Source organism: Takifugu rubripes, chromosome 15 (assembly GCF_901000725.2).
Source record: "Takifugu rubripes chromosome 15, fTakRub1.2, whole genome shotgun sequence".
Classification (NCBI taxonomy): Eukaryota; Metazoa; Chordata; class Actinopteri; order Tetraodontiformes; family Tetraodontidae; genus Takifugu; species Takifugu rubripes.
This window is the reverse complement of record NC_042299.1, coordinates 500,739-514,383: the sequence shown is the minus strand read 5'-3', so window position 1 is coordinate 514,383 and position 13,645 is coordinate 500,739. Positions and strand designations below refer to the sequence as shown.

At 46.5% G+C, this 13,645-nt stretch overlaps 1 protein-coding gene across 7 annotated transcripts in view; it reads right to left on the bottom strand.

Moving 5' to 3' along the window:
- Positions 1-13,645, bottom strand: part of usp25 (ubiquitin specific peptidase 25) — a 35,046-nt gene that overhangs the window by 8,208 nt on the left and 13,193 nt on the right. For 3 of the 7 annotated variants that reach the window (XM_029848892.1, XM_029848895.1, XM_029848897.1), the window contains exons 5-19: positions 11,863-12,025; positions 11,181-11,267; positions 10,945-11,082; positions 10,697-10,773; positions 10,543-10,616; positions 9,248-9,396; positions 8,863-8,990; positions 7,343-7,438; positions 7,090-7,248; positions 6,743-6,963; positions 6,598-6,668; positions 5,731-5,959; positions 4,015-4,284; positions 3,516-3,655; positions 2,898-3,076 (exon numbers count right to left, since the gene is read on the bottom strand). In XM_029848892.1, the coding sequence (XP_029704752.1) occupies positions 2,898-3,076; positions 3,516-3,655; positions 4,015-4,284; positions 5,731-5,959; positions 6,598-6,668; positions 6,743-6,963; positions 7,090-7,248; positions 7,343-7,438; positions 8,863-8,990; positions 9,248-9,396; positions 10,543-10,616; positions 10,697-10,773; positions 10,945-11,082; positions 11,181-11,267; positions 11,863-12,025 (2,181 nt within the window). The remainder of the gene's footprint in view (positions 1-2,897; positions 3,077-3,515; positions 3,656-4,014; positions 4,285-5,730; positions 5,960-6,597; positions 6,669-6,742; positions 6,964-7,089; positions 7,249-7,342; positions 7,439-8,862; positions 8,991-9,247; positions 9,397-10,542; positions 10,617-10,696; positions 10,774-10,944; positions 11,083-11,180; positions 11,268-11,862; positions 12,026-13,645) is intronic. The other 4 variants (XM_029848893.1, XM_029848896.1, XM_029848894.1 and 1 more) reach the window with 2 other exon arrangements.

Below are 13,645 nucleotides of genomic sequence, written 5' to 3'. Positions count from 1 at the left end.
ACGATCAGAGAAGAACAGCAATGATCAGAGAAGAGCAGCCACGATCAGAGAAGAACAGCCACGATCAGAGAAGAACAACCACGATCAGAGAAGAACAACCACGATCAGAGAAGAACAGCAACGATCAGAGAAGAGCAGCCACGATCAGAGAAGAGCAGCCACGATCAGAGAAGAGCAGCCACGATCAGAGAAGAACAGCCACGATCAGAGAAGAGCAGCAACGATCAGAGAAGAACAGCCACGATCAGAGAAGAACAGCAACGATCAGAGAAGAACAGCAACGATCAGAGAAGAACAACCACAATCAGAGAAGAACAGCAACAATCAGAGAAGAACAGCCACGATCAGAGAAGAACAGCAACGATCAGAGAAGAACAGCAACGATCAGAGAAGAACAACCACAATCAGAGAAGAACAGCAACAATCAGAGAAGAACAGCCACGATCAGAGAAGAACAGCCACGATCAGAGAAGAACAACCACAATCAGAGAAGAACAGCAACAATCAGAGAAGAACAGCCACGATCAGAGAAGAACAGCCACGATCAGAGAAGAACAACCACAATCAGAGAAGAACAGCCACGATCAGAGAAGAACAGCCACGATCAGAGAAGAACAGCCACGATCAGAGAAGAACAGCAACGATCAGAGAAGAACAGCAACGATCAGAGAAGAACAACCACAATCAGAGAAGAACAGCAACAATCAGAGAAGAACAGCCACGATCAGAGAAGAACAGCCACGATCAGAGAAGAACAACCACAATCAGAGAAGAACAACCACAATCAGAGAAGAACAGCAACAATCAGAGAAGAACAGCCACGATCAGAGAAGAGCAGCAACGATCAGAGAAGAACAACCACAATCAGAGAAGAACAGCCACGATCAGAGAAGAACAGCCACGATCAGAGAAGAACAACCACAATCAGAGAAGAACAGCAACGATCAGAGAAGAACAGCCACGATCAGAGAAGAACAGCCACGATCAGAGAAGAACAGCAACAATCAGAGAAGAACAGCCACGATCAGAGAAGAACAGCAACAATCAGAGAAGAACAGCCACGATCAGAGAAGAGCAGCAACGATCAGAGAAGAACAGCAACAATCAGAGAAGAACAGCCACGATCAGAGAAGAGCAGCAACGATCAGAGAAGAACAGCCACGATCAGAGAAGAACAGCTACGATCAGAGAAGAACAGCTACGATCAGAGAAGAGCAGCCACGATCAGAGAAGAACAGCAACAATCAGAGAAGAACAGCCACGATCAGAGAAGAACAGCCACGATCAGAGAAGAGCAGCAACGATCAGAGAAGAACAGCCACGATCAGAGAAGAACAGCTACGATCAGAGAAGAACAGCTACGATCAGAGAAGAGCAGCCACGATCAGAGAAGAACAGCCACGATCAGAGAAGAACAGCTACGATCAGAGAAGAGCAGCCACGATCAGAGAAGAACAGCCACGATCAGAGAAGAACAGCAACGATCAGAGAAGAGCAGCCACGATCAGAGAAGAGCAGCAACGATCAGAGAAGAACAGCCACGATCAGAGAAGAACAGCAACGATCAGAGAAGAGCAGCAACGATCAGAGAAGAACAGCAACAATCAGAGAAGAACAGCCACGATCAGAGAAGAACAGCAACGATCAGAGAAGAACAGCAACGATCAGAGAAGAACAACCACAATCAGAGAAGAACAGCAACAATCAGAGAAGAACAGCCACGATCAGAGAAGAACAGCCACGATCAGAGAAGAACAACCACAATCAGAGAAGAACAGCAACAATCAGAGAAGAACAGCCACGATCAGAGAAGAACAGCCACGATCAGAGAAGAACAACCACAATCAGAGAAGAACAGCCACGATCAGAGAAGAACAGCCACGATCAGAGAAGAACAGCCACGATCAGAGAAGAACAGCAACGATCAGAGAAGAACAGCAACGATCAGAGAAGAACAACCACAATCAGAGAAGAACAGCAACAATCAGAGAAGAACAGCCACGATCAGAGAAGAACAGCCACGATCAGAGAAGAACAACCACAATCAGAGAAGAACAACCACAATCAGAGAAGAACAGCAACAATCAGAGAAGAACAGCCACGATCAGAGAAGAGCAGCAACGATCAGAGAAGAACAACCACAATCAGAGAAGAACAGCCACGATCAGAGAAGAACAGCCACGATCAGAGAAGAACAACCACAATCAGAGAAGAACAGCAACGATCAGAGAAGAACAGCCACGATCAGAGAAGAACAGCCACGATCAGAGAAGAACAGCAACAATCAGAGAAGAACAGCCACGATCAGAGAAGAACAGCAACAATCAGAGAAGAACAGCCACGATCAGAGAAGAGCAGCAACGATCAGAGAAGAACAGCAACAATCAGAGAAGAACAGCCACGATCAGAGAAGAGCAGCAACGATCAGAGAAGAACAGCCACGATCAGAGAAGAACAGCTACGATCAGAGAAGAACAGCTACGATCAGAGAAGAGCAGCCACGATCAGAGAAGAACAGCAACAATCAGAGAAGAACAGCCACGATCAGAGAAGAACAGCCACGATCAGAGAAGAGCAGCAACGATCAGAGAAGAACAGCAACGATCAGAGAAGAGCAGCCACGATCAGAGAGCCTCTGACTGACGCCAAATCAGATCAAATGAGAGGTTCGTTTTCTTTTATCTGTGATCACCACGGATCCTTAAAGGAAGATCTGTGGTGATCAACTGCTGCCAACTCCAGGGTCGTTCTCACGTGCTGCTACATGTGGGACTGTTCAGCTGCTCCAGTCACACATCGTTCACACCAGCAGCACCTCATGTTTCCATGACAACTAACAGGACAAACGGTCATTTTGAAGTGACTCCCGAGGTGGTCTTTAGGTGCAGTGAACGTACCTCTCATCGAGGCCTAAATCCCTGCTGGAGAACTGTGTGAGCAGCGTCTGCTCCAGGATCTCTTTGGGGGCTTTATTCTGGATGAAGTAGATGAGGACGTGTTGGAGTCTGTAATCATTTTCAAGAGCTGCGTCCTCCTGAGCAAATTCCAGGAGACGTGAATACTCCAGCTTTATAGCCTGGGAACAAGAGAAGAACAGGACAGGAAGGAGATGGAACCGAAGGGAAGTTCTTAATCAGTTCCCCTTAAAGATCTTTTGATGCTTGACGCACTTCATTCAGGCATCGAGGAGAGACCAACAGATTCCACATTTTAACTGCCCGATCACCCAGTCAGGGAGGAGCCTGCTGAAGGCTCTGGTCCAGCCTGCACCCCTCAGCTTGATGTCAGAAGAAGACTCGCTACATCTTCTCCAGAGCACCAACCTGCCTGAGGGCTGGAAACCCACCGCGACGAGTTCAGAGGACACAAAATGGGTCTGAGAGCAGGTGCAGCCGTCACTTCAAGGGCTCCTGACGTAAATGTGAGGAGGCTGAATCTGGTGGTCCCTCCGAGCCTCCTAGCATAATGTGAAGGATGGATGATAAGGGTGGTCTGAGTTATAGATCCGTACGTACAGCATTGAGCAGCGCTTCAGGACTCTGGTCCTTCTCCTCAGCTGCCGCCCTGGCAATGGCCCGTTGGGTGTCCTGCTGCAGGTGGCTGCAGTAGTTCTCTGGAGACAGGTGGTCCAGGTAGCCCGGGTCCTGTTTGGAGACTGGAACAAAAGCAGCCACGGTGGGAATGTTTCTCCTGACCAATGTCAGCATGGCAGAAGAGAACATTCTGATGACGTTAGCTAGAGGGGTTGTCTTTTCCAACTGAGAACAGATGGTAAAACAAGACATTTGGTTCCAACAAGGAATCAAATGTGAAGTTAAACGCTACCTCACCAATCTATGGGGCTGTCTGTGGTGTGAGGGAAACTCTTTAAGTTCCAAACTGGAGACTCCATGATGAAAACAGATGTGTTTATCTCTTACGCGTTCTCTGGGCAACAGCACGTCTCTTCTATTATGTTGTTATATTGTGATGAGCATGTTATTGCCAAGTGTTGCCTGGGAAGAAGGTCATTACCCTGACCTTGGCTTTCCGGAGGGCCGGCCTGGATGCTCGTTGGCTGAGGGGCAGAGGAGGAAGTGAAGATGCTGCGTGTTGCTGAGGCAGATGTGGCTGCTGTGGCCAAGGCCAGTGGTTTCTCCTGCTGAGCCTTTGGAGCCTGCTGGTTGTCCCAATCCTCAATCTCATTGTCAAACAACTCATTGTCGTCCTTTACATATTGTTTCAAATCTGGAGGGAGTTTGTCCATGCCACAGAGCACCTGCCCAGTTTCTTTATCGAACTCTTCTGCAGAGAGAACAGATCAATCATGTCAAACTGGTCCCACAGCGGAGAAATGACAGCGTTCCCGCAGCTCCCAAACATGATGACAGAGATGGAAATAGACGGAACACAGTCAAGGATCCAAACCAGCGAGGACGCAGCAGTGATGTCTGTCGGCCTCACCAACGTAGCTGAGGAAATGTGGTTTTGAAGGGTGAATGAGTGGCGCACGGCTCAGGCACCAGGCACACCGAAGGGTGCGTGTTGGGTCACAGCAACAGGTTGCTTTAGTGGCGGCTGTCATGGCGACAGCTTGTTATGGTGACGGTTGCTATGCTGACAGGGTGTAGTGGCAGGCCGTCATAGCGACAGGTTGATATGGTGACGGTTGCTATGCTGACAGGGTGTAGTGGTGGGCCGTCATAGCGACAGGTTGATATGGTGACGGTTGCTATGCTGACAGGGTGTAGTGGCGGGCTGTCATAGCGACAGGTTGTTATGGTGACGGTTGCTATGCTGACAGGGTGTAGTGGCGGGCTGTCAGGGCGACAGGTTGTTATGGTGATGGTTGCTATGCTGACAGGGTGTAGTGGCGGGCTGTCATAGCGACAGTCATAGCGACAGGTTGTTATGGTGACGGTTGCTATGCTGACAGGGTGTAGTGGCGGGCTGTCATAGCGACAGTCATAGCGACAGGTTGTTATGGTGACGGTTGCTATGCTGACAGGGTGTAGTGGCGGGCTGTCAGGGCGACAGGTTGTTATGGTGATGGTTGCTATGCTGACAGGGTGTAGTGGCGGGCTGTCATAGCGACAGTCATAGCGACAGGTTGTTATGGTGACGGTTGCTATGCTGACAGGGTGTAGTGGCGGGCTGTCAGGGCGACAGGTTGTTATGGTGACGGTTGCTATGCTGACAGGGTGTAGTGGCGGGCTGTCAGGGCGACAGGTTGTTATGGTGATGGTTGCTATGCTGACAGGGTGTAGTGGCGGGCTGTCATAGCGACAGTCATAGCGACAGGTTGTTATGGTGACAGAGGCCCGGATGAGGATGACCTCTTTGGGACAGAGGTTGCTCCTGACTCCCAGAACCAACGGTACCCGGAGCATACAGCTTCTCCTTTTGCCTAAAAACTTGTTTTTGTGTGCTGGAGTTTTCTGATGTGTGTGTGCAGTTTTCTGATGTGTGTGTACTCATGCTGTGTGTATTTGCTTCCTACCGCTTGGATTCTGCACATTCTTGTGAAGTGTCTGGATTTTGCCTGCGACTGCCCTAAGGGATTTATCTTACTGTCATTTCTGGTGATAACATTTATCAAAGATTTGCGTTGGCATGCTAACAGCGTTGCGTGAGTTTGAGACTGCATCGTTATGAAGACCCCGACCATGTTGGCGAGCTACCCAGCTGGAATGGACCGTACCGTACTGTGTTGGTCAAAGCATGCAGTGGAGAAGCACCTACAGATGGTACCTTCTATGAGAAAGGGCTTCTTGTCATCAATGTACATGAGGCAGTAGGCACTGGCGTTGCGGTAGCCTCCAAAGGAGTCTCTGACGAGCTCCTGCCAGGAAGACTTGGTGACAGTGATGTCGTTGTATTTCATCCAGCAGTGCTGACGTGGATCATAGATGTAAGCCCAGTAGTGACCAGCATTAGCCTGGCCCTCATGAACCAGCACAGCGTGAAGTCGGTACGGAACCTGGCACAACACAAATTTTCAATGGCATTTGAGAAAAACCTCAACTGGTCCCAATCACATGACACTAAAACTCCAGGAGCTGGGAATGATTCTGATGATCAGACCTGATGGTTTACAGGTTGCAGTTCATTAGCTGTCCTAATGTGGGCGCTAACAGCCGTGCCAAACTGCAAGAGCACAAAAGCAGCTAGCTGGTTTGGTATACAGGTATGGACATACTGGACTGGTCTCGTCTTCTTGACCGCGTTATCCCTTCCAGGGTCACAGGGAGGGCCAAGGCAGGGTCCACCCCCTGAGAGGGGCCCTATGTCAGCATATTTGTGGGTTTGCTAGCTTGCTCAAGGGTACCTGGGCAGTGCTCTAAAGGTGTTCTGGCACCTTCCCCTACGACAAGAGCACGTTCCATGTGTTGGCAGCACTGGGAATCGAACCGACAACCCTCCACTTCTCAGTGCCCAGCAGACTGAGCTGCCACAGCCCTGAAACATAGCTGTGCTCATGGCGTTTGTGCTGGCATGTGATCAAGCATCTCTCTTGTAGTTGTTTGCTTGATCACGTTATCATGTGACTGGAGTTTCTGCTCCTGTAAATGGCCCCCTGGCGTTAAACGTGCAGACTTTACTCAAAACTCCACTAACCTGCATTATAGATTTGTCAGAGTACATGAGCTCGATGGTTCTGTGGATTCTGTTGATACTGCCCTGCAGATCTGTGGAAAGAATGCTGTTTAAAATCGGGCGCCTTCCAAGCAGCCTCCAATAAAGGCTGGAAAAGCAGACTTGCCATGGATGTCATTCTCCACTTCACTCCTCCAGCGATGTAAGCAGCTCTCCAGCACCTGCAGTTCCTGTTTGGTAATGTGGCGTGGAGCAGGGTGCACGGGGAGGTCGGGCGGTAGCCGCGACTGCGTGAAGGGCTTATGAATGGCTATCCTCTGCTGTTGACCTGTGGGGGGCGCCGTGGTGGGGCCTGAGGGCGGCGAGCATTCCTGCTGAACACTGCTACTTTATGGAATACAGACAGATCAAGAATCATCACAGATGCATTTATTTATATGTTCACATTATGAAATGGACAAACTGATTGGAAAAATAGAGTTTAAAGGACTGGCACAAATCTTTTTTAGGAACCTTGGCAGGAGGGGCCCCGTTGCTCCACCAGGGGGGGCTGATGGGTCAATATCTTCCACGGGGGACGTGCACACTGGCTTACTGGAGGCAAACTCCAGAGCATACTGGAGAACGTCAGCAAGGGGCAATCTTTTGGGACCGGATCCGTAACACACGTATCTGGAAAGAGGGAGCAGGACTTTGTCAGAACAGGAAGTGAAGCGATTCTTCTTCATTGTTGTGGGCATGTGAAAACAGGCAGGTAAAGAGGTACCTCTCAATTCGCTGTTGAAGCAGTGAAAGATGCTCCTTCAGCCTCCTGATCTCTTCCCTCTTGATCCTGGTTATTTCTCTGTTTTTGTCCATGTACCTAACCACACAAACAACAGACTGGGTTCTTCTTTTGGTTCCTCTTTCAATGACCTGCATATGCGTCACATGACTGGGTTGAGTTTTGAAAGAGTTCAGAAACTGCAGTATTTGCCGTTTATCAGAAGCATTCCTTCCCTCACTCTTGAACAGGACACGAGATACCTGAACTCCTCCACCTGGAGCAGGACTTCTCTAACCCAACCTGGGGAAGACAAACCACCCTTTCTGGCCGAGAACCAGCTAGTGCTTCATACTGAGCTCAAACCGCCCCAGTACATGCTGGGGGTCCTGGTTTGATGAAGCCAACAGGGCATCACAGGACATCACCATCTGCAAAAAGCAGAGAGGAAATTCTGTGGTTCCCAGACTCCCTCTGGCCACTCGCTGCAGCTCGAAATTCTGTCCATAGAGATTATGAACAGAACCGGTGACTAAGGACAAAGTTGGTTTGCCCTCTTCAGACTGGTGGAGAAGTCCTGCCTCAGTTGGAGGAGTTCAGGTACCTCGGGGTCTTGTTCATGAGTGAGGGGAAGATGGAGCTTCTGCAGTCAGTGTAGCGGACCGTTATGGTGAAGAGATGTTCTCGATTCACTGCTCAATCTAGACCCCTACCCTAGCATAGGGTCATGAACTTTGGACAGTGACCAAAGGGACAAGATCACGGATACAAGCGGCTGAAATGAGTTTCCTCCGCAGGGTGGCTGGGCGCTCCCTGAGAGGGGGCGAGAGGCTCAGTCACTCAGGAGGAGTCTGAGGTGGCTCAGGCACCTGTTACGGATGCCCCCTGGTTCCAGGCATGTCCCATGGAATACCTGCCTCGGAATGCTCCCCCAAGAGCTGGAGGAAGAGTCCGGGGAGAGGGAAGTCTGGGCATCTTAGGCTGCTGCTCCAGGTACCAGATAAAGTGGAGGAAGACGAGAGGAGACAGAAGCAGGGTGCTTTGTGTGTGTGTGTGTGAGTGTGTGTGTGCCACAAGACCACCAGTCATTGAGTGTAAATCCTAACGTAACTATTCACTTCAGAGCTTGGTCTAAAGTGACACGGGGACAAAAAATGTGTGAACAATTTCTATTGTTTTGGGAAGTTTGAAGTTTAGACTGAAACAAATGAAAGTTGTGAAATTTGAACCTTGAATTTGTGAAGCAAAAATTGAGAAGAAAGAAACTGAATGACTGTGTAATAAGTGTTAGCCGCTGTGTCTTGGTAACACAATCGTTAACCCCTAACCCAGGCACTGCGTTGCCATGGTTACACGCCGTTGCCGTGGTTACACGCCGTTGCCGTGGTTACATGCCGTTGCCGTGGTTACAGGCCGTTGCGGTGGTTACAGGCGGTTGCCGTGGTTACAGGCCGTTGCTGTGGTTACAGGCGGTTGCCGCGGTTACAGGCTGCTAGCCTGGCTACACATGCATTCATTCATACCTGTCCATGTAGATCATTGAGGGGAACTCAAGCTTGTTGTGAATCTTCTCAGGTCGCCCCAGGGCTTGGTTAAATTCAAATCTGGAGAGTTCAAAGGTCAGCACAGGAGGCAGCTCGGTGAACCAATGCTGACAAAAAACAGATCAGAATAGTTATTTTACAAATGTGTTGAAGATGTAATTTCATATGTAAGAGATATTTGGTGTGATGTCTGTTTAAGCAATGTGAATCTGCATGAAATAGAAAACAACACGAAATAATCACTTATAATGGTCACTACTGATTTGTCTGCTAAATATGGTATTTCCCTTATTGAGGTGCAGAAAAACATGTCCCCCTCTGTGTTGCTCCTGCGCTAATGCTGCTATGCTACTTTGGCACTGACCTCTTGTCCAGAGCGGGTCGAGTTCTCAGCCGAGAGAGACTCAATCTCCCCCTCATTCATAGCTGCCTCCAGACACTCGTGAAGGTCCTTAAACCCATTGACCTGCAGAGGGTACTGGCCAAACATTTCCGAGTTTTCAAATTTCTTACCTGTCAAATGGCAAATACACAAGACAAGACAAGTAACTGGTGGCTCCCAAAGAACTGTGACAGCTCCAACTTCTGTGTTGGGTGAGTGTTGAAGCTTAACCATTGACGATCATTATTTCCAGAGATCTAAAGAGATAGCATCTGGTTCCCTCTGAACGTGATGGTCAGAAACCGTAAACTTGTATCCTTAGACGTGAGAAGCCTGTTTGATTTACAGCTGCTGGTATTAAAGGAGAAGTGCACGTCCACACGCTCATCTATAATTGAATAAAGTCAGAACTTTGATCCCTTTTGTTGGAACTTTGAGTCTCAGTGGTCCAGGCCTCATGTACCGTATTTTCACGACCATAAGGTGCACCGTATTTTAGGGTGCACCTTCAATTAACGGCCTATTTTAGAACTGTTTTCATATATAGGGCGCACCGCGTTATAAGGCGCGTAGATTAGAAACTACGGTAGTGGCTGTGGTTTCATGACGCATTCACTAGATCGAGCTGTGCTAAAGGATAGGTCAATAAAACTCCAGATACCAAGGTATACCAGATACCAGCGAATAGATGGTCTGATTTTGAAATGTTTTAAACGCCTACTCCAGAAATGGCTTTTATTGATCATTTCTTCACCCAAGACTCTGGATGGAGAATGAAACATTACGATCAACAAGGATGAAGGCTGCATTCAAGTGGAAGAGCTCAAATAGAGCTTCATCCTTGAGCTGCTAACAGTGAAGCAACATTTGGGACTCTTGTAGCGCTATAAAACCAGAATACAAAAGCCGTCATTCTGACACAAAGTCCAAAAGCCATGTCAATGTTTTCAGGTCAGTAGTTGACTCTGAGGAGGAACTGATGATAGTAACTCGAGACTAAAGGCCCGTACAGTGTCAGGATTGTGATCTGGTGACCATTGAAATGTCCGAGCCCTCCGGCCAGTATTCTGGTCAAATTACACAACATAGTGGGTCAAATGTTCTTCTATTGTGTCATGATATCACAAGCACAACATTTATTCAAGAAATAGTTGGAAAATGTTTTAAGGACATGAATTAAACCTCAAGCTACGCTATCATAGACACCACCTCCCTCCCTCTACGTCAGACTGTAGTAACAAGATCCTTTTAATGGGTTCAACCTGATTTGGTCTCACCTTCCAGGACACCCACAGCAAGAAAATGCCCATAGAAGAGTTCCACCATGGGATTCTTTGGTCTCTCGGTCTCACTTAAATAAAGAAAAATGTAAAAAGTATCAGCACCAGCTAGAGATCTTCTACTGGCCCTGGACACAAAGGCTGCTCTTACCTTTCCTCTTCAGCCTGCATCTGAAAAGCATCCTCCAGCCAGTCCAGCAGCTTGTGGGTGAACTCACTCACATCCTGCTGTAAAACAGGTTCAACATGTGTCAGTCTGTTTAAACAGTCTGTTTGACACCGACTGAATGCAGCTTCAGTAGAATGTTTGCTCAAGGGCGCCTCAGCAACCTCATGACCGTCCTGAGCTTTAGTCACTCAGACTAGAGGAGTCTGACGCAGCAGCTCCAGTAGGCCTACCTGCTGTGATTCACTCGATTTGAAGGCATCCTTGAGGATTTCCACAGCTCGGGAGGGATCCACATACTTCCTCTTGGAGCCCACCATGAGCGAGAAGAGGTTCCTCAACTCCTGCATGAAGGGCAGGTTACGGTGCTCCTGGTAAGAGTGAAAACAGTTCAACACACGGAGCTGGATGGAGCAACACACACACACACACACACACACGCAGGCTCGAGCTACATCCAAAGACGTACCTTCTGATTACGAGGCAGATCTGGGACTTTGAGTGGTGGACTGTAGTTAAGTACAAGCCTCTGGAACTCCAGGAGGTTGAACAGAGACTTGAAGAGAAATACACACATGTTAGCAAGAAAATGCATTTTTGATTTTCAGAATCTGCTGTTTTTTCAAGAATTGAAGAATTCAAGTATTTGCACAAATTTGATAATTAAAGGACAATGAGTCCTAAATATTGATATGGAAGAAATTTGTTCCAGTCTTCCTTGAATAATTTTGTTAATTTATCAGAAAAAAGTAAGTTCAAGAATTAATGGTCTCTTTAGGGTCATGCCTCAGAATCTGAAACCAAATTGAGGACCAGACTTTGGCCACAATATTCCATTTTTTTCTTTCTGAAATGATGAAGAGATGGAATTGCAGGTGGGTTTCAGAACTCGGTACTGCTCCAAATCTAACAAAATAATGGTCAGACGTTTCAAAATGTTGTTATATTGTTAAAAAAAAATGAAGTCTTCAATAAAGTCTTCCAGGTGCCACAGACTGTAACACCCCGCTCTGGATTTCTTTAAAAAATGGTGTATTCAGTTTTAATCGAGTTTATCCAGTGGCATAGCTACAGCACCTTTGATTATCTACACCTAAAAATAATGTAAAGAATTCATCATATGCATTTTTTGGAATGAATGGTTATCCCACCTGTATAACGGCACTGAACCAGCAGGTGTTGCCAACATTTTTCAGTCCCACAGGGCAGTTTCCTACCCTCTTCCTGTCATGAGGGTTGGGGGAATCGCTCCATACTTCTAGGTGGGTACGCTTCAGAGTTGCCTTGTTCTCTGCTATGCTGGCCTCCAAAACTCTTCAAAATACAGAGAGACAAACCAAGGCAGAAAATATCATTTGCTACTCATGGAATTCAAGTCAACACCTCATCCAAATAAACTCTGGTAAACGTAAATCAACTGGTCACAAATGCTTATGTTACTCAAAGGATATTCTACATAAAATTTGACCTTCTGTGAACCTCTTACATTATTTAAAGCCTCAGTACAGTTCAGCAGCCTATTGTTTCATTCTAATCCATAGTTCCCAAGTGTGTCATAGGGTATTACGCATCACTCTTTTGATTTTTTAATATTTTATTAAGTTCTTGCAGTAAACACAATAATAACATTTTTGCCACCTATGGCACCACACGCCACGGTGAAATAAAAAGAATGGCTGTTGTGGGCACAAATAAGCAAAACCTTGTTTCACATAGTTAAAGAACGATGTAGGTTTTTGAATAAAACCTTCCACCTGAGCTTTTTAGATCCAACCGTACACGTATGATCTGAACATGGTCACCACTCAGCGTAATCTTTATATATAATATAATATAGTATTTGCAAATGGCACTAAGGACAAAGCAAACCAAATTAAAAATTGAAATAAAATTGAATTACAAAAATAATAATTAAAAAAAAACTGTTTTGTTGCGTCCCATCTAGTAAAACCAAAAAAGGCTTCTGCATCTTTTGATAGTGACTCATTTAGTGCCCTATTTTGCCTGTTAAAAAATTAATTTCACTCAGTCTGGAAACAGAAAACAGATCATCAAGTTTGTTTCATATTGCTTCAAAAATGACGTGAATACCGTATCACACCAAAAATTGTTCAGTACAGAAAACCTGCCAAAACAAATGAGTGAACCTTCAGCCATGCCACATCTATTAAACACGGCAGATACACACTCAAATGTGTTGCCATGCTAAGTTTGGGGATAATGCACTTTGTTAAAAACTAATTTGGTATCTAGATTTAATGTACTGTATATCTATATGTGCTCATGAATATACAGAGCCTCTTCCCATAATTCCAGTTCTCATTCCTGAAATGGCTGGTAGCTGGTGGCGGCTCGAAAGCAGCAGCAAATGGGGAATCAAATGTTTAGAGCTCCAACAGACAGGCGGCAACTGGTGTAAATGGGAGCTCATACATCAGCGTATGGCCATTACATGCAGGGCGCCCCAGGGCTCAGTATTGGGACCATAATTATTCATATTATATATCAATGACATCTGTAGAGTATTACAGTTACTTAGATTAGTTATATCTGCAGTTAATACCAATATTTTTTGCCTGGTTGAGAGTCTGCAACAGATTCTGTCCATGATCACAATTTCAAAACTTTTGGTTGGATAGAAACAAATTATCATTAAATGAAAGCGAAACAAAATGTATGCTGTTTGGAAGAGTGCAATATAGAATTGACTGTTGACAACATAGAAATAGAAAAAGGTTGATGAAATAAAAGGTTGATGAAATCAAATTTCTAGGTGTGATCCTGGACCAGAAAATAAGCTGGAAATCTCACATAAGCCACATATGATCAAGACTGGCAAAGTGTACTGCTGTCTTGGGAAAAACAAGACACTTTTTGGATCACGGATCATCACATCTCCTATATTATTCCGTGAATGAGATGGTTGTTTTCTGT